This window comes from Misgurnus anguillicaudatus, chromosome 8 (genome assembly GCF_027580225.2).
Source record: "Misgurnus anguillicaudatus chromosome 8, ASM2758022v2, whole genome shotgun sequence".
Lineage (NCBI taxonomy): Eukaryota > Metazoa > Chordata > Actinopteri > Cypriniformes > Cobitidae > Misgurnus > Misgurnus anguillicaudatus.
The window spans coordinates 34,939,532-34,966,813 of NC_073344.2; the positions used below are offsets into that span (position 1 = coordinate 34,939,532).

Here is a 27,282-nt window from a genome sequence, read left to right on the forward strand (position 1 = left end):
AAACACCTCTGTTAACCCATGAACAGTATTGGTGAGCTTGTTTGGCTGTAGAGGACATAAAGACGAGCAAAGTGTGTATCCTGTCATTGTTTAATGTTTAAAGCAGGCTACTCTTGAGCTGCATGTGTGCTTTTTCTGCTTTGATAACGTGAAGGATGTGGTTCACATGAAGCATAAGTTGCTGCTGTAAAGTGTGGGTGAGGAAGTTTGCGTAAGTGAATGGGAAGGAAGGCTCAGCCTGTGAAGATTTTGTGCTTTTGGCGTATCACTTATCGAGATCTTAACATACACATAAACATACAGTATAAATCTACACACGTGAGAGACGTTTGAAACGCTGATAACTGTGAGCATTGGAAATTTTGGAAGGTCACCAGAAGAAAAATGTCATTTTACGGATATCTCCTCACAGCTTTTATCATTTTTAGGCAGGATTTTTGCGGTAAGTAATTACAACATTTCATATTTATCATAATACTTATCACCACATGCTTGTTTTCCCAATGTAATCTAAATCAGTGTTTTTTTTTACTTTTTCGGTGTGTAGCCCCCCTTGTGTATGGCGCATCCCTTCGTAACTCCCATCAAAAAAAAATTTTGGACATAAAACATTCTAAAACTTAATATTAATGAAACAAAACATATTAAATGATACGTTGGTTGGTATTTTTCTGAGGTTTAATTACACCCTTATTTATGATAAATTTATGTATTTTATGAAATGTCACACAATCTCACGGCACTCCAGTTTGAGAACCACTGAACTAAATCAAATGTACACTGTAAAAAATATGCAGCATTTTGTCAAATCTACCTATATTTTTATATTAGGATTCAGTTAAATCATTTTAACTTGATTATATTAGTTATGCCAACTTTTCACAAGCCTAAACTTAACATAGTAGGTTGAATTGACTTGGAAAAACAAGTTGTTTTAACTTCATGCTGCATTTTTTACAGTGTATTGGTGTACGCGGTTATCTAAATATTGTAATAATATCTACATTTTTATTTTAACCTTTAACTGGTTGGTCACTAGAATGTTTGTTTGCATTTTTATTATTTTTATTTTTTGTGGTAGTTGCTAAATAATACGTAAACAGATTTATTTTTGTGTTTTTTTACAACTACAAAGCCATTTCTATTAATTTCAAAGCAGTCCCTGTCAAAAGACCGGCTTGTACCATAATGATGGTTATTGCTGATAAATTTTTCTGGAACGGCAAATCTTTTTCTTATGAAGTTTGTTGAAAAAAGTACTGCATGATGATTGTTTAGAACTGATTTATGGTCTAAAGCTGTGTTTCTTAAACAGGGGGTCGGGGACGCTAGGGGGCCTCAAGATGACCTAAAATTATTCAGACAAAAATAACAATAAAAACATAAACAAAACAAAACAAAAAATAAACAAGATAATTTGTAGTGTTTGGTTATTTTTTATAAATACACAATCTGTCTAGTTATGCCAAGCTCTAGTATATTTTATTAGGTAGAATTTATGACTGGGAGGGCATTTGATTTTGTAGTGGACGATAAAAGTAAAAAGTGATTGTGGACTGGATTTTTTATATACCTTTTCACAGTCTTGGGCATGTCAAAGATTAGATGTCAAAGATGTCATTGGCTTTGTTACTTTTTTAGTTTTTGTGCAACATCAGATTTTACTTTTGGTTCGTGGCCATTTTTGCCCCATTGACTTCCATTATAACAAAATATTTTGATTGCAGAGCCATGACACCCTATTATTATGTATTCTTGAATGTTGGTAGTTTTTAAAATTTGTGTTAATCGAAGATTTGTCACCAAACATCATTCCATTTGCTGAAACACAGAGAAATTGTGGCCAAATTAAGACCAAAAAATAAATAAATAAATGGCCTCAACAACACATAAGGCTTAAGGAACTATACACAGAGTATAAGAGTAGCCTAAGTCGTTTAAAAGAAGCCTATACACTGTGTTTATTCCATGATGTAAGCTTTCTATTTAATCATTGAACCACAAGACTAACAGATCTATTTTTTGATGATTTTCTGGTTGTAAATCAGCACGTCAACATCCTAAACAAAACGGGTCATGGTGCAGGTCTGAGATGTTTACCCACCAGATCTTTATATTTAACAAATGCTTGATTTCTTTGCATTTCAGATAAATTATACACCATATTAGGGTGGTTTCCCGGACAGGGATTGGCTTAAGCAAGGACTAGGCCTTAGTTTAACTAGTTTTAACAAACATGCCTAACTAAAACATTACTTGTGTGCATTTTAAGGCACAACACGTTGTGCAAGTTGTTACATTTATTTTAGTTTAGGACTAGGGTAATCCCTATCTAGGAAACCGCCCCATAATGTTCAGTATATATAGTGTAAGCACTAGTCCAGGTTATGATCCATATGTATTATTACAGGTATACCATAGACTGTAAAAAAAGATGGACTTAGTGTCCGTGACGTCACCCATTGGTTTCTGAAGATCATTTTTGAAGCTTAAAGTAGGCATTGCCTGCGCGTCACTGTGCATCACTCGCAGATAACCGAAAATGGGTAAAGAGGCGGGACGTGGGTGAAGCTGAGGTGACTGCTTGCTGAAACCACGCCCGCCTGCTGAAACCACGCCCGCCTAGGTTGACTCTAGTGATGGCAGTGGCTGTTCAACCATCACTCAAGTGGCCACGCCCTTAATTATGCCGAACTTTAAGGCTTAATATCATTTAAACGGATGAGTTACAGAAAGATCCACCCCCCTCACAGTTGTCATGAAGGGCAAACTTAGCTATACAGACCAAAAACACTTTTTGTACCAGACTGTAAACATATTATTTTCTACTGTAAAGTTGCCCATTTTAACATGGAGGTCTATGGGAATTGACTCCCTTTTGGAGCCAGCCTCTAGTGGCCAGTCAATGAATTGTAGTTTCCGTATTGGCTTCATCAGAGAGATCGGAAGGTTGCCCCTCGATGTACACTCATAAAAATAAAGGTGCTTTTTTAGCTAAATGGTTCTAAAAAAAACATTTTTAAGCACCTTTATTTTTTAAGATTGTACATGTAATAATACATATGGACAATAATACCTTTTTTATACATCACCTGAAAGCTGAATAAATAAGCATTTTATTAATAGACTATTTGAAAATCTGGAAAAAGAGGCTGCAAAAATCAAAATAATGAGAAAATCGCCATTAAAGTTGACCAAATGAAGTTCTTAGCAACACATATTACTAATGATAAAGACGTTTTATATATATATATTGATATATATATATATTTATGGTAGAAAATGTTATAAATATCTTCATGGAACATGATCTTTATTTAATATCCTAATGATTTTTGACATTTAAAAAAGATAATAATTTTGACCCATATAATGTAATGTTGGCTATTGCTATAAGTGTACCTGTGTGACTTATGACCCCTGTTTTATATATATTCTTTCTTTGCTCCTCCAGCTGCTGAAAAGCCATCCGTCCCAAAAGCTCCCACCCTGACCCAGACATCCGTGAGTGGTTCATCAGTGGAGTTGTTGTGTCAGGCTCCACAGGGCTCTGGTGGTCGTGAATTTAAACTCTTTAAACTACGGACACTGGTAGATACTGTCAATCATAAGAGTAAACTGCGAGAGGCACGATTTGTGCTCAGGGTAGAAGATACAAACAAAGACAATCTGTACTGTTGTCAGTATGAAAACAGCGAAATCAGTCCTTATTTTAGCCCAGAGCTGAAAAGTAAGTAAACGTTTTGTTTAATTTTATTAATTTATGAAATAATGTATTACTTTTATTAATATCATTTCTTTAGGACGCAGCTCTCTTCATCACTTGATTCTGATTGGTTCACCTTATATATACATATAGGGGTGGTTTTCCTAACAGGGCTTATCCTAGGTCCAGACTAAAATGCATGAGCTGCCTTCATTTAAAAACACCTTGTACAGACATATCTTAATATATATATCATATTGTTTTGTCTCAAGATGCACACCAGTATTTTTTGTAAGGTATGTTTGTAAAATCTTTTGACTTTTTCTAATATAACTAAGGTCTAGTCCTGGATTAATCTAACACCTGTGCAGGAAAATGCCCTATAATGCCCATAGCAACACTGTATACATATACAGTATGCCCATAAGTGGTACATAATAGGAACTTTTAAAGGGTACTGTGCCACTGACAGCTTATTTGACCATTGTTTCGCAGTGTAGATGGGTAGAAGTTCAGGTGTCACTAGTCAAAACACAAGCAAATACACAGATTCAATTATTCCGCCTTGTAATAAAAATATACCGAAATGCATGATTTACATGTATAACATATCACATGTAAAGATTTTTGTGTAAATAATATTTGATTATAAGTGAATCTGTGCTTTTTTAGTTTAACAAATAGGCAGCTGTGTTGTGGAAGGAAATGTTTTGAGGTCATAAAGGTGTGACAGTTCTGTTAAAGGTTGAAACCTTCAGTAACCACCAAACCAAGCTACTCCACCCAGCACTTCACATAATATGGTGTATTTCAGTCTGTATCTGAGTAGTCCTTTGCATAAACTCCATAAACTTAAAACAATCTGTAGTGAAGACAGGTTTTAAATCTTATCAGCTTGACTTGAATGATGTTCACATTCAATTCAAGTTCATTTATTTTGCATTGTTGCAAAGCAGCTTTACAGTAAACACATATTAACTGAAGACAGTAGAGACGCATGAAAAATATAAAAAAGTATAAAATACATGGTATTATTACAATTGCAAAAAAATATTATTGCAAAAAAAGTCTGTGTGGATTACTTCTATGAAGTATGGATGGACTTTTGGGGCTTCAAATCAGAAGCACCATTTACTAACATTATGAAGCTTGAAAGAACCAGAACATTTTTTAATATAACTCTGATTTAGATTGAAGTCTAAAAAAGATAATCATATATATATATATATATATATATTGAGGATGGCCTGATGGTGAATAAATCATTAGGTAATTTTTTTTATTGATCTATCCCTTTAAAAGTCAACTGGCCCAGTGATAGCTACGGACCATTTTTCTGACAGCATAATCCACCAGTTTATCTCAGCTGTTGCTTTAAAAACACTAAATGCTTCTATGTATCTCTTTTCACAGCCAAAGTACCTGTTGCCCCCCCTCCATCCCCTCGTCTGGTGGTGGAACCCTCGAGCGATTATGTGGTTACTGATCAAACGCTGTCATTCCAATGTCAGGCCCCAGCTGCCTCCCTGAATCAGCCACCGGCTACTTTCCTCCTAATCCAGAGAAACAGAGGAACCAAGGGGTCCATGACCGCCCCATCCAAACTGGTGTCCCGGTCTCAGCATCCTCTCTTCAGTGTAAAGACAATGGGACGAGAAGACAGCGGAGAGTACGTCTGTCTTTACCAACTCACCTTACCAAAGACGGGGCAGGTGAACTCTTCTACCAGTCAGCCGGTACACATTACTGTTATAGGTAAGAGGATTGTTCAGGACGCCCTACTGATGAGGTTTGAGAAGATCTCAAGTTAGATCAAACAGTATCATTTTTTACAAATATTAGTTGTGCTTGCTATTGATCATACATGGTACGTATGGTTAAGTAGAAAACTTATATATGTGCATATATGGTAGGATAGTTCACTGTTTATCAGCTACACTGAAAAAAATGATTCATTGAATTTAATCAATTTTTTTAAAGGTAAGTGGTTGCAATAAATTTATTTAAGCTACATTTAAACAAAAAAGATTAGTAAATTAAAGTAAAATATAAACTTTTGTTTAAATGTAGCTTAAATAAATTGATTGCAACCACTTACCTTAAAAAAATTGATTAAATTCAATGAATCATTTTTTTCAGTGTATACATTTTTCCTAGCAAATTCCTCAAATACATTAAAGGGATAGTTCACCCAAAAATGAAAATTCTGTCATCATTTACTCACACTAATGTTGTTGCAAACCTGTATAAATTTTTTTGTTCTGATGAACACAAAGGAAGATATTTTCAGAAAGGTTTGTAACCAAACCGTTCGTGGACCCTATTTACTTCCATATAATTTTTCCTACTATGGAAGTCAATAGGGTCCACATACTGCACAACTGCATTTGGTTACAAACATTTCTTAAAATATCTTTCTGTGCTCATCAAAACAAAGAAATTTACACAGGTTTGTAACAGTGTGAGAGTGAGTAAATGATGACAGAATTTTCATTTTTAGGTGAACTATCCCTTTAATAGACAGACTATCTAGAGACTATCTATTTGGATCTGAGCTCTTTTGACTTGGGCCTGCAGGGAACCACATAGGAATTGTTTTGCAACTGCTTACAACACCTCAGCATCACGCACTTGTGGCATATGAAAACTTCATTTACATTCATTTGAATGAATTCTTCAAGGTTCTTGAGTCACTGTAGCGGAGGAATTTAACCTGCCTTGTATGGGATAACATACTCCCTACTGAAAAACCAGCATAAGCTGGTAGCTGGTTTTAGCTGGTTAAGGTAAATGGACTGCATTTATAAATTGACTGCATTTATATAGCCCTTTTAACAGGTCAATGGCCGTCCAAAGCGCTTTACAAGTTTTGGCTCAAATTCACCCATTCACTGACTCATTCATACACCGACGGCGGCAGTAGCTGGTCTAAGCTGGTTCTCCCAGCCTGGCAAAGCTGGTCAAATTGGTGGGTCAGCTGGTCTTCCAGCCTGACCAGCTAAGTCCAGCTAGACCAGCTTGCTAAACCAGCAATACCAGCTGAAACCAAGCTGGGAGACCAGCTCACCAGCTAATGCTGGTCTTGGCTGGATTTTTCAGTAGGGCTGTAACAACACAATTTAAGTATAACTAAAATAATTGCAGAATTGGGCATGCCTGAATTTAAAAGAGTCAATTATCCACATACTTTGGAGTAAATTGATAAAAATGGTCTTATTTTACCAAAAAATATTTTGTAATTTAAAAAAAAATTGATGCAGTTTTGGACCCGCAGGTGGGTCCGCAGAGTTTAAGGGCTTTTAAAATGACACTCCACTTTTTTTGAAAATATGCTCATTTTCCAGCTCCCCTAGAGTTAAATATTTGATTTTTACCGTTTTGGAATCCATTCAGCAAATCTCTGGGTCTGGCGGTACCACTTTTAGCATAGCTTAGCATAATCCATTGAATCTGATTAGACCATTAGCATCGCGCTAAGAAATAACCAAAGAGTTTCCATATTTTTCCTATTTAAAACTTGACTCTTCTGTAGTTATTGTGTACTAAGACCAACAGAAAAATTAGAAGTTACGATTTTCTAGGCAGATATGGCTAGGAACTATACTCTTATTCTGGCATAATTATCAAGGACTTTGCTGCTGTAACATGGCTGCAGCAGGTGTAGTGATATTACGCAGCGCCCGAAAATAGTCCTCTTGGTAACTTTCAACAGCAGGGGACTATTTTCAGGCACTGCATAATATCACTACGCCTGCTGCAGCCATGTTACATCAGCAAAGTCCTTGATTATTACGCCAGAATGAGAGTATAGTTCATAGCCATATCTCCCTAGAAAATCGCAATTTTTAATTTTCCGTCTGCCTTAGTACACAATGTAACTACAGAAGAGGCAATTTTTACATCGGAAAAATATAGAAATTCTTTGGTTATTTTTTAGCGCGATGCTAATGGTCTAATCAGATTAAATTATGCTAAGCTATGCTAAAAATGGTAGAGCCAGACCCGGACATCACCTGAATGGATTTCAGAAAGGTAGGGGTCAGATGTTTAACTCTAGGGGAGCAGCTGGAAAATGAGAATATTTTGAAAAAGTGGAGTGTCCCTTTAATTTTTACCATTTAGGTACAGATATGTATATATTTGGTACCAGTATATACATTACGCCACTTACATACCGCACACTTAAGCAGAGCTTATTTCGGCACCCATGTTAACAAGAGCTTTCATACTTTAAGCGTACTCGCAGGAGCGGTGGCGATGCAGCATGTTTTAAAATGCGCTATATAAATTCATATGACATATTTATTGTGAAAACTATTTTTGTTCAGTACAAATGTTCTTATATCACGTGTGTGTGTGTGTGTGTGTTTTCTTCCAAAGACCTCCCAGTTCCCACTTTGTCATTGTCCAAAAACGATGTTTTGGAGTGTGTGGGTTCCCCCTCATATCCACAAGCTAGCTTCTCTTTATTCCGCGTGGGTTCCTTGTTACCTGAGGCGACCCGCCTGTTTTCCTTGACCGAAGTCCGTGGTAAATTTCCAATACCCAATCACTACGACCAAGGCGAACAGTATCAGTGCCAATACACAGTGCAGATGGGTAACTCTAACCTGTACTCTAAAATGAGCCTCCCAGTCAATCTTCCATGCATTAAAGGTGTGTATGCTTATTGAGTGTATTTCCAGTAATGAACTTCATTTGAAACATCTAACGCATGATTTTGCATGATTTTTAGGAAAGCAATGCACACCATCCTCTCCAGGTAACATTGAAGTTTTGTCATGATCTTTAAATCAAATATACCTGAATGAAATATAAAACATCTTCACTTGTTTTCAGATACAAGCAAAACAGGGAAAGTGGATCTGGTGCTTATTATTGGCTCCGTTTCTGCTGGTGTGCTTTTCCTTATGGTGGTGTCGCTCCTCAGCTTTGCCATACACAGACATAGTGAGTATTTGATTTCTAGACTCTTATCTTAGCTTCCCACAAGTCTCTGATGAACAAGTATTCAATGATGATTAACCATTTAATTAAACAAGGGAACAAAAAGTCTTTAGTTTCTCATTCATGCGTGTAATCCTCATTCATGTTAATTACATTAATCTCTCCCGGTTTATTTGTAGTCAAAACAATGGCAGAGAGAAGAAGAAAAAGGTGAGTCACAATGCTAAAGAATATTGCTGAGGCTCATTGGATGCACCGAGATAACATTTCCTGACACAATATTCAATTATTTAGAATGAAATCTGGCTCATTTTAAAGAATTGCACATTTGTCCACTCGTGTTGCTATAGTTTCTACAACCAGCAGATAAGGATAGCGCGGATATTAAGTCACTAAAAGGGGGACAATTACAGGGGAGACAAAGGATGAGCCATTATTTAGTATTTACAAATCCTTGGGTGCTTTTGAGTACCATGACTCCATGAAATATATCACATTCTGCGAGTGTTTTTTGTATATATTTTATTATTGTGGCTTTAACTCCTTGTTGTATATTATTATTTTCTAAAATCCTTAAAGTGCAGAGCATCATTGTCACCCAATTCAAAATAATCTGATGCATTTTCCAGCCCTTTGGATGATCTGCCCTGATAATCGACTGTTTTAAAAAAATTGCCGTTATCTGCTGATACCGATTATACGCCGATATATCGGGTGCATCCCTATTTAAAATTACATTTATTCAATTTCCTAAAAACATTTTTCTTTATCACCTTGCTTTAATCAAAGCTTATTCAGGGTTCCCAACAGGTCCTTGAAATCCTTGAATCTGGGGGGGAAAATTCAATGCCCTGGGAAGTTTTTAAAAATATACGTACATAGATACAGGTCATTGAAAGTGCTTGAATCTACTATTTTATGCATGAAGTTTTCTGAAAAAAAAAAATATTCTCTGTGCAGTGTAGGACAATATCATACAAATTCTAGGCTTTTAAGCACATGTGCTAAACTGTTCGCTTGAAATGCTTATATCTTCTATATGCGAATGTTGATTAATACCAAAACGCTTTTTTGCATAGTTGTGTTTGACACATGAAAACATCTCTGGTTACGTATGTAACTGTTGTTCCCTAACTGCGTCTCTGTAACAACGTCTTTGGCAAGATTTCATATAGCAGTATACTTCCTCACTGTAAAAAAATTCCGTAGAAATTGCAGCTGGGTTGCCGGTAACTTACCGTAGATTTAAATTTATGTTTTTTACTGGCAACATTTTGTTCAAAGTTAAATAAACATTGAACATTTGCAAGTCTTTGTCTTTGGAGAGTGGGACTGAAAAAACAGCATCAAGCAAAACATTCTGGGAAACAAAATCTGAAGCAAAAAACAGAAAAAGGTTGATGATGATTTCTGATTCCCAGAATGCTTTGCATGCGGCTGTTATTGTATAGTTTTATTCTGTAAAGATAACGACTTGTTAATATTTAAAATTTATTTAACTTTGAACAAACTCTTTCCAGTAAATAACATACATTTAAATCTACGATAAATTACCGGCAACCCAGCTGCAATAACATTGTAATTTCTACGGATTTTTTTACAGGCTTCCGCGTCACCCTGTTTTTGTCGTTAAGCCTCACCATTGGTTGAATTTGATATACACATTCAGACGCACTTACCTCTGGAGGCGTCCCCAAAGTGTCACCACAGTGACGCAGCTCGAGTTCCCTCGAAAGGGAACTGTAACAATGTATCTTAAAAGGTAACACGATGTAATCTTACTCTCACTTGAAATGTGTCCCCACATTTAGTCCTGAAATTTGAGGGTATTGGACCTGGAAAGTCCTTGAATTTGAAGTTAACTAAGGTGTGGGAACCCTGTTATCGAACTGCTAGCATTCATGTTCATTATTAAAAATTATTCATGCAAAAAATATAATAAAACACATTCTGCCCACAGAGAACAAGACAAATTATGGCAACAAATTCACATCAGAGATCCTATTTTTGGTGAGTCATTGTGCAAACCATACATAACTAAATGGTGTTTGTTAATCGTGCTGTTGTGATTGTGAATTTATCTGCTTTATATCTTTATCATAACCACCTATCTTTTTGAGTCATCTGATTTTCTGTTTTTTATCAGATCTTCCACGGCAGCCTTTTGACTGTAACTCACAGGTATGATGCGTCATTTCTAACCTTCTGTTGTGATATAACTACAGTACAAAGCCTCTTAAAGGGGTCATATTATGAGATTTTTTTCAAGATGTGAAATATCTCTTTGGTGTCCCCAGAGTACATATGTGAAGTTTTAGCTCAAAATAACATAGAGATCATTTATTTTAGCACGTTAAAATCGGCACTTTGTAGGTGTGAGCAAAAATTTGCCCTTTTTTGGGTGTGTCTTTTAAAATGCAAATGAGCTGATGAAATGCAAACACTGATCGCAATGATGGTGGTTTGTTGAAATTGAAACTCTCTTTCCCTCTCTGCACTAAATGGCAGTGCTGTGGTGGGATAGTGCAGATTAAGGGGCTGGTTTATTGTAATAAGACTTGCTACCTACGTCACAAAACAGGCAAAATCTGAATGACCTCATTTTTCCTCACGTTTGCAGAGAATGATTTACCCAAACAAAGTTACTGGGTTGTGATTTTTCATGTTTTCTAGGTTGATAGAAGCACTGGGGACCCAAATATAGCGCTTGGAAAACATGGAAAAATTTCACACTATGACCCCTTTAACTGTAACCTATTACAGATTGTTCATGAGTTTAAACATCCTTTAGACCAGGGTTTTTCAAACTGGGGTCTGGGGACCCCCAGATGGTTTTAAAAGAGAAATTTCACAAAGGTTTTATCAGATGTCAAATAAATCTTTAGTGTCCCCAGAGTACATATGTGAAGTTTTAGCTCAAAATACCATATAGATAATTTATTATAACATGTTAAAATTGCCACTTTGTAGATGTGAGCAAAAAGGTGCTTGGGTGTGTCTTTTAAATGCAAACAAGTTGATCTTTGCACTAAATGGCACTGTCGGGGTTGGATAGTGCAGATTAAAGGGACGTATTATCCCCTTATGACATCACAGGGAACTCATATTTCAGTCACCGAAATTTTACATGCTTGCAGAGAATGGTTTACCAAAACTAAGTTGCTGGGTTGATCTTTTTCACATTTTCGAGGTTGATAAAAGCACTGGGGACCCAATTATAGCACTTAAACATAGAAACAGTCAGATTTTCATGATATGTCCTCTTAAAGGGTTTCCCAGAAAATCTCAAGATACAAAAGACAAAGCAAAAATACTAAAATTATTTCAGTTTGTAAGGTCCGGTCTTTATAACATCACAAGGAAAGGTGTTCCTCGCTGAAATTTCGTCATATGTGGGGGTCCCTGCTATCATATGAAAACTCCTGCTATAGACTTCCTTTTCAAAAAGCTGATTTATCGCAGTTAAGAGAAACACATCATCTAAAAACTAGTAAGCTGAACTTGGAGAAAAAGGAGGAAGTTTTTTTTAAGATAACATCTCGTTCCGTGATACAGCATTTGCCAATATCCTCCTGTTGCATTATGTCAATTGCGAGGAAGATTGCGTTGTCATTTTCCTGATTTCTGCATGTTTCATTTACTGTTTTATTTGTTTATTTCACAGGACTTTGAACCAGCATTTAAAGGAAGACCCTTGGTGCCAGAGCCTATCTATGACTGCCCCTCCATGACAACCTTTACCAATCCTGCACTTTATTGAACACTCCTATAAATTCTGTTTGCCTATATTGGTAGAAGGCTGTGGGTTCGATTCCCAGGGAAAATGTATATCTTGTTTGCATAACTGTCTATCTATCTGTCATCCATTTATGTATTTCACATTTTGTAACCGATTCTGTATGCTTTACGGTTTATTTAGCTGTTTTATATATTTATTAAATAAATGATCAGAATGTAGGTGATTATATAATTGTCATAATTTTTAATATTTTTAATTTTTTTAATAATTTTGTACTCATTGTCACGGATCACAAGATATTACGGGCCATAACATATTATCATATGATCTGTAAAGTGTCTTGTATAGCTGAAAAACATGATTTCCTGTTGTCCGCATTGGTCGGTGTCGGCTCTGTTGCTGTCAAACTCTGTTCCAAGATAAAGTAGCAGAATTGACAGTCATATATGTGAGACTGATGACTGCCAATTCTGTTACATACTGAATATTATATATTATACCAAATGTGACGTTAAAGTCGAGATTTACGTCCTAAACATTAAATTAATTACAATGTTGTTTCAATGCTAAAACTAAGTTGTGATTGCTGAGCTAGCGTTATATGCTAATCTAATGCTACATGCTAGCATTTAGGTTCTACTATTGACGTTTTGCAGGTCGATACTGAAAAAACACAAACTTACGACTCAGAAACCTCTATTAACAATCTCCAAACAAATAATTATTCTTCAGATTTCGTATATTTGTCTGATACAGGCTCAAACATAAAGGGCCCTATTTTAACAAACTAAGCGCGTGGTTTAAAGCGCACGGCCTAAATAGGCATGTCCGACCCCTCTTTTGCTAATTTAACTACGGGAAAATTGTTTATGCACCAAGCGCACGACCTAAATGGGTTGTTCCTATTTTCGTAATGAGTAATGGGTGTGTTTTGGGCATAACGTGCAATAAACCAATGACAGTTTTAGCTCTCATCCCCTTTGTCTAATCCCTATTTAGAAAGCGGAATTTGGAGACTGAAAAACTAAGTGAAGGAAGAAGACCACCAGTATAAGATTAATGTTAAAAAAATATGTTGTTTTTATTTGTATTGAAATTATAATTTTTTGGATTAAAACCTTTAATAGCCGTTTTCTTCAGTCATGGAAGTAAAAATAGCAGGCTTTTAATTGCCGTAAATGTATTGATATCCTACATAATCATTGTAATTTCATAAAATAATTAGCAAATATGCAAGAAAAGGTTTGTACTCTAAAAATACAAACAAGAGAATTTACAAATGTGTGGAGAGCCGTTCCAGCACTCGGACAGCGCCATGGATTTTTTAAAAACCATTACTTAAAAAATATTCTCATCTCACCATATCCACAGGTACAGAGTCATTATATACAATAAATCCGTGGGGTAGCATTTAAAAAACATTTAAAAATAGATGCATTTGTTTAAAGCAAAGCATTTATTTACTTACCAGGCTACAGGTGAAGCAGCTCTTTACACCTTCTAACGTCTCGTAATCGGTCCTCATTTATGTCCAAGAGACTCAATAATAATCTTTTACATTTCAATCCTTTAATCTTTCATATTTAAAAGCGTTTTTGTGCTGCTGCGCATTCATGTGCGTGATAAACAAACGCACGTTGCCGTCCCGTTTATAGGCGCGTATTACTAAAGCGCTTATTAAATAATAAAAAGAATATTGCGCCATAGACTTTAGAGCAGGTTTTAGTAGGTCAATGGCGTAGTCTATTTTAGTTGTGTCAAAATAGCAACGCGCCAACAATGCGCCTTAACACACCTCATTTTCAGACCAGAACGCACATGGGCGCAAAATTGGGCGCAAATGCATTTGCTATTTAAACAACGTGGTGCTAAACATAAAAGTGATAATTGTGCCGAGTTGAAGCTAGCAAAAAACACTTGCATCTTGCATTGCGCCGGGTGTATGATAGAGCCCAAGGTCTTTTTACACACACACACAGAGCTACTGAAGGAGCTGCTCTGTGAAACAGCCAACCAGAGCAGAGCTCAACATTATTATTCATGACCCTTTCAAATAAGGTAATATTAGACTTATTTATTCTAATCCTAGGGCAAATCCTAGGGTTGTAATGAACATGTAAAAACTTCAATTTTTGCACTTTATAAAGCCACATACATTCTATGTAGATATCAGAAAACAATTTAACAGATTATTTCAATGCATTCTTTGGCACCTTTAAAATAATAACAAATATAATATAGACTTTATACAACAAAAGATCATGCACTATAATGACCCACATATCTGCAGTACTGATGGTCATTTGTTTGTAGATGTTGAATTTCTCTTGAGTGTCAGCAGGGGGCTCTGAAGTCCAAATATATTAAGTGGTTTTGAGTCCTGATCAAATCTTTGCAAGTCATTTGATAGATTTAATTACGTGAAACTCAAAACCAACAGATGGTTATAACTCAAGAAACTCAGCACAATAGCCTCTTTCATTTCCTCTATACGTCTCTTTAATCCCTACAATTAAAAGTAAACCACTCATCAAATATGATGCTAAGACTTTGTAGGACACTTTCCCTTTCAGTCTGTGACTTACGTAGTCTCAGACTAAAATGCATGTTTGAGCTGCCTTCATTTAAAAACACCTTACAGACATATTTTAACATATATATTGTTTTGTCTCAAGATGCAAACCAGTAATGTATTTTGTAAGGTAGGTTTGTGGTAAACTACTTAAATATCCTAATATAACTAAGGCCCAATCCAGGATTAATCTAAACCCTGTCCCTTTTATTGTAAAATGAAACTGATTGTCAAGCCTGTATGCCCTGTCATCTATATTGCGGCATAAACCAGTACAGTATTTACACAGATGCTGTTAGACAAGGTTGATATTAAATAACGTCCAGTAACCAGACTACTGTAAAACAAATACACATGTGTGCTTAATCCCGTGCAGTTTTTGTGTACGGTGGATGTTAAAGGTATTGCTTGGAACCACACAGGCTAACAAAGGACCTTTTATAAACTTTTATTTTTAACAGTGTAGGAGTTCATTTGTTTATTAAGCAACTTTTAGGCAAATGGTACCAGTAAGTGGGCACCTTTGCAAATGAGCATTACAATGAAGCGCTCTCTAAAAGTAAATGAAGGAGTGAATGAATTATTCACAGGTGACTAGAGGCACACTAAAGCATGCATTCTCACTCGTGACTAATCTCGCTCGGGCTCGGATGTATTTTTTGTACCTTTCAAACAGTACCATGGAGACTCATTTGAATGACCATCGGCGTGTTGAGTCACGGTAGCCGGCACGGTATCTCATGGCACGGACACGAGACTGTGGAAGGTCTGTGATGTCATTAAACAAGCAAAGGAATTTTTACATGGAAACTGGATGAAAGATGGGAATGTTACCCACTTTATTTGTTAATATACTCGAACTGAAACCATTCATATGCCATAAATAAACATTACAGCCTGGTGATGTTTGTGATCTATTATAAACGCAGATTTAGTTTCGGTCTCTTAACACAGTGGGTATAAACAATGCTCATTTAAGGTGGCTATGAAATCGTACGACCACTTTCGTACATTTTTGCACAGTTTACGTGACGATCCACTACGTATGAATTCATACAAATTCGCCAACTTGTACAATACGCACAAATTCTCGTGACATCAGGCTGGCATGAATGAGCAGGTTATGACACTAATATATAAAAGCATTGGTTTCTTCTTAGTAACATTCAGTCATAGTGAGTTTTACAAATATATTTAGAAACAATCACAAATAACAAAATAACACATTTTAAAATAATTTATAAATTAATCCATTTCCCAGTTTGAATTAGCTTTTTTAATGAATGTTGAAATGTATAGACTGTATTGATTACCTTTAACTCCTATCTAATATGAAATGAGCAGTTTATTGATAATAAATGATTTTATATGATTGTAGATTATTTTACAATGATTAATTATTAAAGCAATTCAGCTTTTTATTCATGTTCCCAGACGTTTCCAAAACCTCAGTTTCGGAAAATCCTGTTCCTTAAAATCCATATTTTGTATCCACGTCTGCCTTTCCTTTAGAAAACAAATGACACTCTTCACTGTTCATTATTGTGCTGCTAAACTCCTCTGTGGTGTTACATGTCGTGAAGCCGTAGTTTGTGTTTTGGTCTCAGTTGATGTCCTCCACTTGTCCGTTCACCATCCCTGACTCCCAGCGATCAAGTAACGGGGTTCTCTGTCGTGGGGGCCTTGATGTTTTCTGTGTGCATAAGAACAAATGAGATCATTACCCCCCAAAAAAACCACGAATGAGATCGGTGTAATATCTCAATTATTTCTCCTAAACTTCAATAAGATAAAATAGAAACTTTTTATTGATTTGTTGGCCTCGTTGGCTAAGGCTGTGAATGATTGCAGCGAAGTAGTGGACGTGGAATTGATTGGGTTGCCAGATTTGTATAATAGGCAGCAGCAGCAGCACATAACATTAAATCAGACATATCTCATCCTCTTCATAATCCGTTTCAGATCATCCCCTCTGTATCTTCTATAGGGTCCATTTAGCCAAGACAAACAGTTTCAAATTTTCCAAACATATCTGGGGCACCATTGACTTCCATTGCATTATTTTATGGAAGTCAATGGTGCCCCAGATCTGCTTATGTTGCAAACATTCTTTAAAATTTCTTACTTTGTGTTCAGCAGAACAAAGTAATTCATACAAGAGGGTGAAGAAATTATTACCGAACGTTCAATTTTGGGTGAATTATCCCTTTAACAAAAGGTTTTAGAAGAAATTATAGTCTGTGCTGTGCTAATGATGAGTTTAATAATTATATCCCCAAAACTAAGAGGTGATTGTAAAACTCGCTAAAGGTATCGGGATGTTTTTATTGTATTTGTTCAGTGAGTCCGTTTTGAGACTAACGATTTATCCCAATTATTTACTTTTATAAAAGGGGCAGTTCTGGTTCTTCATTCTGATTGGTTGAATCGCGTTCTACAATTGCACAATTAATGGCGATATCCAGATAAATGTCAATAAATATTGTTGAGTCATCTCGTCGATAAAGAGAAAACGTTGTCTTAGGAGTTTATAACTCAAGTTCATACGTCTGCTATTATCCACCGGGTGGCGATCTTACCCAACTTAAACACTGACACATTCACTCAACACCAAAAACAGCGGGTTTTCATCAGGCTCTGAATCTGATCTCTTACAAAAGTTCTTCACAAAAATTGAATTATCTCCGCTTTTAACTAAAAAAATTGAGAGGTGATAAGAGAACAAATGAAGGTAGGATGAAACTTTTTTGTTTGTTTTTGTTTGAAAGCGGATGGTCTGTTCTTTCATTTGATATTTTATGTTTATTTAAAAAAGATCATTTTTCTGCAAGGCATTAAACTAAAACTGGGTGGCAACTTAAAAAAAAAAAACGCTGACGGGGAAAGAGTTAAGCACGCTTCCAAGCATATTTGATCATCACTTCAACAGTTGCACAATATAAATGTTAATGTATAAATTAGATGAATGGTGATTTATAAAATAAACACCACAGTCTTAAATCATATTTTCATTGTGTCTTTGCTGCATCTCTGTTGGTTGAAAACTGCGCTCTGTTTCAGTCACACTTGATTCTGAGGAACTACTTTGTTTGGCGGAAGAGTAATATTTGTACTAATATAATTACAACTTATTTCTGTTTTATTTTATAAAATCCCGCTAAAGTTATGCATATGAAGTAACCGTTTTATAAACGCAATAAACCCCTCGAAGCGTTGGGTTACCAGTGCATCCGCTTCGCATCGTGCCTAACAACGCCCCTTAGCTGTTATAAAATGCACTGGTAACCCACTGCTGCTTGGGGTTTATAGCCAGACTGTCTTCTCTTTACTGTCTCATTTTAATTGAGGACGGCTCCTTTCTTTATGCAAACAAGAGTTTAGATTAGGTGAAATGAAAAAGCTGTCTTAATATAAAGACAGTCTCTTTAGTTTCATTGTGCTGCTGTTGTGTCTCTGTTAGGTGATAATGAGAATCCAATCTTCACATTTAATTTGCTGATGAATGCAGATGCTGTAAATTCAGCTCTGGTGCTTTTAAGTGTCTGTGGTTATTTGCACAGGGATGGTTACTGGTACTTTAATACTCTCTGATTTCCTGTTTGAACGGTGAATTGCTTTAATGTGTGTTTGTCATGTGCCATCCAAATTTATTTACTAAAACATCTGATTTACTAAAAGTCTCTGTGGACAGATGTGTTTAACTCATTGTAAGCAAAAATAAGATCACCTAAACCAGACTTTACACTTAAGACTTGTAGGGGTGGTTTCCCGGACCAGGATTAGCTTAATCCAGGACTGGGCCTTAGTTTAATTAGGAAATATAACTAGTTTTAACAAACATGCCTTACTAAAAACATTATCTGTGTGCATTTTGAGGTAAAACAAAGGGCCCTGATGTATTTTAAGATATGTAAGTGCAAGTTGTTTTCAGTTTGGAGAGCTCTTAAAAGTGTTTAAGTCTGGGACTAGTGTAATCCCTGTCCGGGAAACCACCCCGTAGGGTATTAGCACAAATTAAACAATAAGACTACTGTACAAAATCTTTTACCTCTGACTGTTCTTCCTCAGTTTGGGGTGGAGGCCACATCAGGTCCAGTTTTCCTGTGGGTTGTCGCTCTGGAAAAGAAATGGGTGGTAAGTATTTTTTTAAGTTAATTTATCTGCACATTAAATGGATACAACTTTTTGAAAACACACAAGTATGTGATTTGTCCACGGTGACAGATTTGAGGCTGTAACATAACTAATATTAATTAGCTATAACCAATTGCAATGTTTAAATAACAATGAATAAACGTAGTGATTGTCTTAGTTTTTTTTGTGGTGACGTATATTCGAGTGAAACGATGAATTAAGGCAGGGCTGGACTTGAAATCGTCTATCAAGAAATGATTGGATTGTTGGAAGTTAAAGGCGGAGTCCACGATGTTTGAAAAACGGTTTGGAGAAGGAGACGGGCCGACTACCAAAACACACTTATAGCCAATCAAATCAAATCAAATGCCAGTTTGCGTATGTGTGGGGCGGGTCTATCAACAGAAGGTCCAGATTCTATTGGGGTAGGGGCGTGTTTGTTTAGGTGATTTCAAATATCAACATTGGCTTTCAAACATCATGGACTCCGCCTTTAAGTCATGTTGCTAATTGCTAATCGCTGCCATCTTTTCCCGGGCCCTGTCCTCGAGCGTTCGTTATGACCGGAAGCAAAAAGAGATTGTTTCTGGGAGGGGAGGAGATTAGCATTTTTAAATGAAATTATGAGTGCACATTCATTTTTTTTAAATAATGAAGCTCACATATACAGTACTGGGCAAAAGCCATGTAGTGTTAATGCTACGTACATACCAAACGCGGGGCATTGCGTTACTCGCTCTAGATTACTCGTGGGATTTAACTTTGTGTCATGTAAATTTTTCGCTCCAGTTGAATATTTTCAACATGGGGGAAAGACGCGTTTGGGACGAATAGCACGTGTTTTCGCGGCAAACGTGCTGCCCATATCACGTCATTCGCATTGCCCCAGGCGAGGACACGTCTGATCGTGTCTTTGCATTGACTTTGTATGTAATCTACTCGCGCAAATCTTTAAACTCGTGCCTGGTGTGAACCCACAGTAACACTAGACACGGTAGAGGCGGCAAGCACGAGTGATTTACATGTTAAGTCAGTGCAAAGATGCGATTAGGCATCCTGTGGCGTGGTATGCGCAGTGCGAATGGCGCGGTGCAGATGGCGCGTTCTGCGCAAATTGAGTGTTGCCGCAGAAAACGTGCGAGTTGAAAAACCTGAACTTCGACGGATTTCCGCGCAGCGTTAACTAATCAGAACCTTGCTGTAGTAGTGACGTGATTACAGTAAGCAAGCGGAGTCTCAGCAGAAGACCCTCCCATGACACAAATTTCCGCGTTTCCGCATTTAGTATCTTAGTAAACTGGATTAAAAAATAAATAAGAATGAACATTAAAACTTCTAAAACAACAAGTCTGGTGGTGGTGGCCTAAGACTTTTGCCCATACTGTTAGTAATAAAAAATACCACAATATCCCCCCACAAAAAATGTTTGTTTCAATTTCATTGTGACTTTAAACTGAAGTTTAGGCTAAAATCTCATAATCCAGCACTGTAAAACCTAAAAGTTAACTCAACTCAAATCATTTAAGCAGACCGTTGCATTAGTTTTAAAACACATACATTTGAGTAATGTGAACTTAAACAAATTGAGTCATATGCAGTTATGCACTTATATTTAAGTTCACACTACTTAAATATAAGTGCATAATTGCACATGACTCAAGTTCACAGTACTTAAATGTATGTGTTTTAAAACTTAAATGGCCTAATGCAATGTGTGACCTGCGCGTACAAAGTACGTACGTACGTACCTGTAGGACTACTATTCTAACAGTGGTGGCCGATGACTTCTTTTTTATATGTGCAATTGTGCATCAAAGGTCTTTTCAAAATAAGTGCCTGCTGCAGACGCGTCTAAAGGGTTTATGATATAAAAGACACTCGCGTTTGCCAGATACTCTTCATAATCTCATGTGTAATCAGAGTTTACTGTTAAGGGAGTGTCTTGCGTGTATTTTGTGAACGTGAGCGTCTCTTTTATCATAAATGGTTATGATGCGTGTGCAGCAGGCACTTATTTTGACAAAACTGATGCACATGGTTCATATGATGCAACAAACACATATTTTGAATTTGCACCCCTCGGATGAGCATTTATGAGCCCCCACTGTATTCTAATGATGAAAATTGAGTCACACGAACTGTACGTGAACCTTTGCGCATGCGCAAAAATGTAACTATACGTATTAAAGCAGGAACAAGAGTTACGAAAAATAAATTTTTAACCTTTATAGTACATCCTTAGGGCGGATTCTTGTTGTTCTGAAGGACTATGAAACTTTTAGGTGACTCTTCCTTTCAAATAAGTATGCCACTTCTTATAAAGTAGAAATGATTTAAGATTCACTTCCTCAGTTGAGTACTACATCTGAATGCCCTTAACTGGCTGTGAGCATGGATCTCAGGACTATTTCCCTACATGAAAATCAGCAGTGAACTGTTTAAATAGACTTAGTGACTCATACAGAAAAAGATCAATCCAAGAAGCCACAACTTTACTCAAACATAGCGTAAGCAAAAAAACGAACAGTGAAAGTTCCTCCAAAAAAGAAAAGATCCTGTCAGCAGTTTCTCACCATCATATTATTCTCAACCCACAAAAGAAGATATTTTGATATTTGTTTTTCTTATTGTGTAAATTAACCATGTCTTTTGGCTTATTGATTACCATTGGCAAAACCATTGCTTTACTACAGTAACCATGGTTTAAAAATGATTTGTGTAGCAAAACCATAGGCATTTTGTGGTAACCATGGTTTAACTATAGTAATCATGGATTCTTTACTGTAGTAAAACCACGGTTAGCGATATTTCTTTGTTAGACTGATCAGGACGCTTAAAAAAACGAAATAATCTTTTATAGCACCACAGTGTTTACATTTTGTTAAAGACATCAACCTATTAGTTTACTTACAATTATTATATTAATTTGACATAACAAAATGTAAAGAGCTCAGATGCAAGCTCATCTCTCTTTAAATCAGTTTCTTTATGGATTCTGCCTGCCAGATCTCACGAGAATTTGTACATATTTTACGAGTTGGCTAATTCATATAAATTCATACGAAGTTAATCGTGCAAAAATGTACAATTCTCATGAAAAAACAATAACGAAACCCAACCCCTAACCCCAACATCACATGGGTCAAGGCAAATCGTACAAAAATCTACGAATGGGGTCGTATGAATTTATACGAATTAGCCAACCTCGTAAAATATGTATGAATTTTCGCGAGATAGTGTTGATTTCGCCATCAAATCAGTGTTTCTGAATGACCTGAGGCCGGGATTAAGCAGATTTGAAGTGAAAGTATTTGATGAATGTATAATACATCCTGAGAACATTCCGTTAATATTATTATCTTATTTTTGATGGAGGTGGTGTTTAGCGCACTTTCACCATTTGGAATCCATTCAGCCGATTCAGTCTGGCGCTAGCACTTTTAGCATAGCTTAGCAAAATCCATTGAATCTGATTCAACCATTAGCATGGCGCTCAAAAATGACCAAAGAGTTTAGATATTTTCCCTATTTAAAACTTGACTCTTCTGTAGTTACTTTGTGTGCTAAGACCGACAAAAAATTAAAAGTTGCGATTTTCTAGGCCGATATGGCTAGGAACTATACTCTTATTCGGGCTTAATAATCAAGGACTTTGCTGCCGTATCATGGGTGCAGCAGGCCCAAAAAAAGAAAATTGCAACTTTAAATTTTCCGTCGGTCTTAGTACACGATGTAACTACAGAAAAGTTTAAGCGCAATGCTAATGGTCTAATCAGATTCAATAGATTATGCTAAGCTATGCTAAAAGTGGTACCGCCAGACCCGTAGATTGGCTGAATGGATTCCAAAACTGTAAAAAAACAAATGTTTAACTCCAGGGGAGCTGGAAAATGAGCACATCAAAAAATACAGGAAATATGTACACAAAATTAAAAACAAAATAATTTTCAGTACTGAATGTCTTCTTCAGGCATCAGTCAGTATTTAGTGTGACCTCTCTTGGCACTAAAATACATCTTGAGCTTTATTGAGGAGACTGAAGTCCTGAAGTCATTCGATTAAATAAAACAATATTGGATATAACTTCATTTAGGTTTAAGAGATCCTGCAGTTACCTGCTATTGCTCAAGTGGAAGGGGAGTTTACCCTAAATTGACACTTCAGCTTATACGTTAATATCCAAAATGACCTATATGTATATTTAATCTATACATTTTTATTAGTATTTGAATACATGTGTTGGAAATCAGACCCATGATGAGCATTTGCGCTGCTAATGCAATGCTCAACTAGTTCAGCTACACTCAAAGCATGAAAGGTGTGACTCCATCAATTCTTTTATCTACCCTGTGAACCAAAACCACATGTGACTCACCTGACGTTGGGGTGGATGACACTTCTGAATAGCCGCCTGCTTGAGGTAGATTTGTCTGTTGGGATGGTGGGCTACTCTTCACTATCTCTTCACTAGATGTTGTTTCCGCTTCAACCGCTTCAACTGTACTATCTGCTTCAGCTTGACTCTTTTCTTCTCCTTGTACTGAATCTCTTTCTGTTGCCTTTTCTGCTTCAGGTTCCACAGGAGGTGCTTCTCCATAAAGACTGCTCCTCTGTTTCTGTAGCTCTATTTCCCTCTCCTTCGCCTCTTTAATGTCTTGTTCCACCTGAGGTTGCAGAGACAACGAGGAACGAAGCTTGAAGAAAGGATTCTCCGTCACCAAACTCAAGTCTGGGACACCTTTGTCTTCAACCACATCGACATTTTGTCTCACAGGCTCAGCAGAAGCCCTCACGCTTGCTGGATTCTCATCTTTCGTTGTTTCAAGAGCACTGGACTCGCCTACAGTTGTGATAACAGGGGTGGTCTCTATGATTATTATCTGAGCCGTGGTCCCCTCAGTTAAACCAGGTCCTAGAGCAGAAGGTGGGCCACTGTTTGGACCTTCAGCTTTGGATGGTGCTGGCGGGTCAGGAGAATTCTGCGAGAACTGCATTTGCCGTTGTTTGATGCCCATAGAAGAATTAATTTCCTGTATCACGGCAGCATAGTCCGGATTGGCGGGTCTTCCGGTAGCGGTCGGCGCCGAGTCCTTTGGCTGTTGAAGAGATTCGAAGAGTTGCTTTTTCTCATGAAGCTGTGCCTCTGTGCCCTTGTCGTAAAATCCAGGAGACTTCTCCCTCTCGGCATTGATCTCCATCTGCATCATCTTTTCAGAAAACGCCTTGTCCATTCCCTGGCCGGGATTGGATTGTACGTCCTGGGAGAGAATGGGTCTCCTCACTGGAATTTCCACAAACTCTTTAGTCTTGTCCGGTGCATCGTCCAGTCCTCGAGAACGTCGCAGATTCTGTTCTCTCAGCATGGCAAGACGGATTTCCCTCTCAATGGGAGTTTCATTGGGAGGAGTTTCAGAGAGCTGAGGAGCATCGGATGCATCAGTCGTGCTGTTAGGGGAGAAATCCGCCGATACACCGCTATCACTCTGGTTGTCATCAATATGATCCACACCGTCCATTCTACTCACTTTCAAAGAAGTCTCTGCTTCTCCCGGTCCTTTGTTATCTTGTTCTTGTCTTTGATCTTCTACCCCTGCTTGCTTTTCTTCTTCTGGCCCACCTGTTTCAGCACGTTCTCTCCTTTCCTCCCTTTCGCCGTCTCTGTTCGTTTCTGTCAATGGCTCTTTTACCTCAGTAGGGCTACAGGCAGGGCTATCTTGCCCCTGATTGGCTGGCTCACCTGTTTCTAGGGGTGGAGCCTCACCACACAACTGTTGCTCCACCTCATTTTCATTCAGACTATTCTGCCTGTTTAACTCAAGTTCCTCCTGCTGGATGTTGTGAGCATTAACCCTTGACTCACCTGTGGTGGTGTCCGTATCTGGTTTGCAGTCTGTATTTTGTTCTTCACCCTTCTCTGAGACAAACACAGTTGAATCCAAGTCATCACATAACTTGACCACAACACAACAACCCTCTTCTTCACTGGCCATCTGTGTTATGTGATCTTGCACGGGGGTTAGATCATCTTCACTTACTTTTGTGTTTTCTATTGATCCCTCTTGACACTCATCACTCTCCAATTGGGTTTCTTCATCAGGTTCTGGTACCGGTGGCCAATCATGGGCCTGGTCACTATTAAGGTCATTTTCGTCTACATTGAAGCTTTCCATACTTGACTCAACACCTCCATCTGCTGATAAGGAAGTGTAAGCACCCTGAGGTTGGGCAGGTGAGTCTGTTTTTTCTATATCACAGATGGGTTCTACGTTTTGCTCTTTGAGTTCTCCAGGGTCTTCCTGGGTTTCTTTTTCTTGCGTAAACTGGGAATCTTTCTTAATACACACATCACTGCTGCATTTATCCCGAATTTCGGATCTCTGATGGTCTGTTTCCATTTTGCACTCGATTTGTCTGAAATAAATATCAAAATGTTACATATGATACAATCACATTTATCCAAAGTGACTTGCGGTGCATTTAATCTATACATTATCAGTATGTGTGGTCCCTGGGATTGAATCCATGACCTTTGCGTTGCTAACACAATGTTCTACCCATCAAGCTACACAATCATCAAATGATAAAATGCCAAGGTCTTTTTTACTTTCTCTCTCACTGTATACTAACAAGGATCATTTGTGGCATGACGGTGAGAAGCCTTTTCCTTGTGCAGCCAACGAATGCATTTTTTGCTGATTTAGTGCAAACTTTAATCAGCTTATGTGTCAATCCCAGTAGCTCAGGACTCGTGCAAAATTAAGTTTCTCGTAAGCTCTGTTGCAGTCTTGTGTCTTGGGTTTGATACCTGCCTATTTGTCTCATTCGGTCACCTTCACAATTCTTCGACCTCTATAGTGTTAATCGACTTCACAAGGTCATTTATTCTTTAACACACATGCCTCCGAGTCAGATTAGAGTCATTTACCGTTAAACTCACCTTGAGACAATTCATCTGGAACAATTCTTCATACATTGTCAGAAAAAAACAATCCCTAGCTGTCACAGACGGGCGGTACCCTTGTACACATTTGCACCTGAAGAGGTCATATCAGTACCTCAGAGATACACATTGGTACCAAATGTATACATATCTGTACCTTAGTGGTACATATTGGGACCTTTTTACTGCCACAGTGACAGCTTTAGACCATTTTCACCATTCAATTCCACTTTAGTTCTTTGCACAAGTCTCCAGATCAGATATTAACTCAACATATACACTCCTGCTCATTGATTCTTATGGAAACTTCAATGTTGACACAGAATGATTAACAAGTTTATTAAACTTCTAAGAAAGGTAAATGGCACAGAGACAGAAGTGAAACTTTCTTTCATCTTCAGAGAAATCAACTAAATTTCTCTGCAAAAAAAGTTAAATTTTAACCAGGTGTTCATTTACTTTAAGCACTTTGATGCAGTTTTTTTACTTTGTTAGTTAAGCAGTAATTTCTTTTAAGTCTTATTTTAGTATTATATTTGACATTAAAAAAATATTGGGACTCTGCATTGCAAACACAAGGACTTGAAGGTTTGTCATATAGCCTAATGCTAAATACATAAGAGCAGATTAATACTGTTTAATCAGATAACACCGTGGCCTTGTTACATGGAAATTCTGATTCAGATATAATACTATAGTGTAATGCTTTAACATATAAAATATTTAATATATAATTAAACACTAGGAAAAAGATCATGAGGTTTAAGTGAAATATCTATAAATGTTATTTTAAATAAGATAAATTGCATTAATGTAAACAATAAGCCCTAAGGCCCATGAATAGCTTTTACTTAAAATCGATCAATATTCAATAAGTTTAGCTATTAAAACCAGTTATACCTGAATAAACCAATTTTTTATTTCAAAATAACCCATGGTCGGGTAAAATATGAACAAACCCATCCAAAGTTAATGTTACCTTGATAATGTACATATTGATAGCGTATCAAATGAACTGAAATTTCTTGCATTGCATGTAACATAGCTGTATATAATCTGCTCAATTTAGAAAAGTCTACAATAAAAACTGAAAAACTGACATACCCACAGAAGAGATGAAAGTTGGGTCAGAAAGAGTGATCCGCGGGAGGACACAGGTAACTGGAATCTGCAATTTCCTCTGCTAACTCAATGTCTTTCAGTTCTTTCTCTCTCTTTCTCTCTCTCTTTCTCTCTCTCTCTCT

General features: G+C 37.0%; 2 protein-coding genes across 3 annotated transcripts; one reads left to right on the forward strand and one right to left on the reverse strand.

Annotated features, from left to right (window-relative positions):
- Positions 1-111: 111 nt before the first annotated feature.
- On the forward strand, positions 112-12,610 carry LOC129450189 (uncharacterized). 2 transcript variants are annotated; one of them, XM_073870774.1, is made up of 11 exons: positions 112-442; positions 3,455-3,730; positions 5,120-5,184; positions 5,269-5,461; positions 8,087-8,362; positions 8,442-8,468; positions 8,546-8,656; positions 8,833-8,863; positions 10,614-10,663; positions 10,800-10,834; positions 12,318-12,610. In XM_073870774.1, the coding sequence occupies exons 1-11, from the start codon at positions 385-387 to the stop codon at positions 12,411-12,413; spliced, it is 1,218 nt and encodes a 405-aa protein (XP_073726875.1). In that variant the 5' UTR covers positions 112-384; the 3' UTR covers positions 12,414-12,610. The 2 variants fall into 2 exon arrangements, with proteins under 2 accessions (XP_073726875.1, XP_073726874.1); XM_073870773.1 differs by having other exon boundaries at positions 136-442; positions 5,120-5,461.
- A 2,512-nt stretch (positions 12,611-15,122) lies between these two features.
- Positions 15,123-27,282, reverse strand: misp3 (MISP family member 3). Its single transcript, XM_055214240.2, has 4 exons — positions 27,143-27,282; positions 23,474-25,509; positions 19,013-19,080; positions 15,123-16,657 (listed from the first exon to the last, which is right to left on the reverse strand). The coding sequence occupies exons 2-4, from the start codon at positions 25,491-25,493 to the stop codon at positions 16,568-16,570; spliced, it is 2,178 nt and encodes a 725-aa protein (XP_055070215.2). The 5' UTR covers positions 25,494-25,509; positions 27,143-27,282; the 3' UTR covers positions 15,123-16,567.

Coding starts and splice junctions, on each gene's coding strand:
- LOC129450189 (XM_073870773.1), top strand. CDS start 385: ATGTCATTTTACGGATATCTCCTCACAGCTTTTATCATTTTTAGGCAG. Junction 8,657..8,832: donor CTTTGCCATACACAGACATA/GTGAGTATTTGA, acceptor GTTTATTTGTAG/TCAAAACAATGGCAGAGAGA. Junction 10,664..10,799: donor CATCAGAGATCCTATTTTTG/GTGAGTCATTGT, acceptor GTTTTTTATCAG/ATCTTCCACGGCAGCCTTTT.
- misp3 (XM_055214240.2), bottom strand. CDS start 25,493: ATGGAAACAGACCATCAGAGATCCGAAATTCGGGATAAATGCAGCAGT. Junction 19,081..23,473: donor GTCATCCACCCCAACGTCAG/GTGAGTCACATG, acceptor TTTCTTTTCCAG/AGCGACAACCCACAGGAAAA. Junction 16,658..19,012: donor CTGAGGAAGAACAGTCAGAG/GTAAAAGATTTT, acceptor TTATGCACACAG/AAAACATCAAGGCCCCCACG.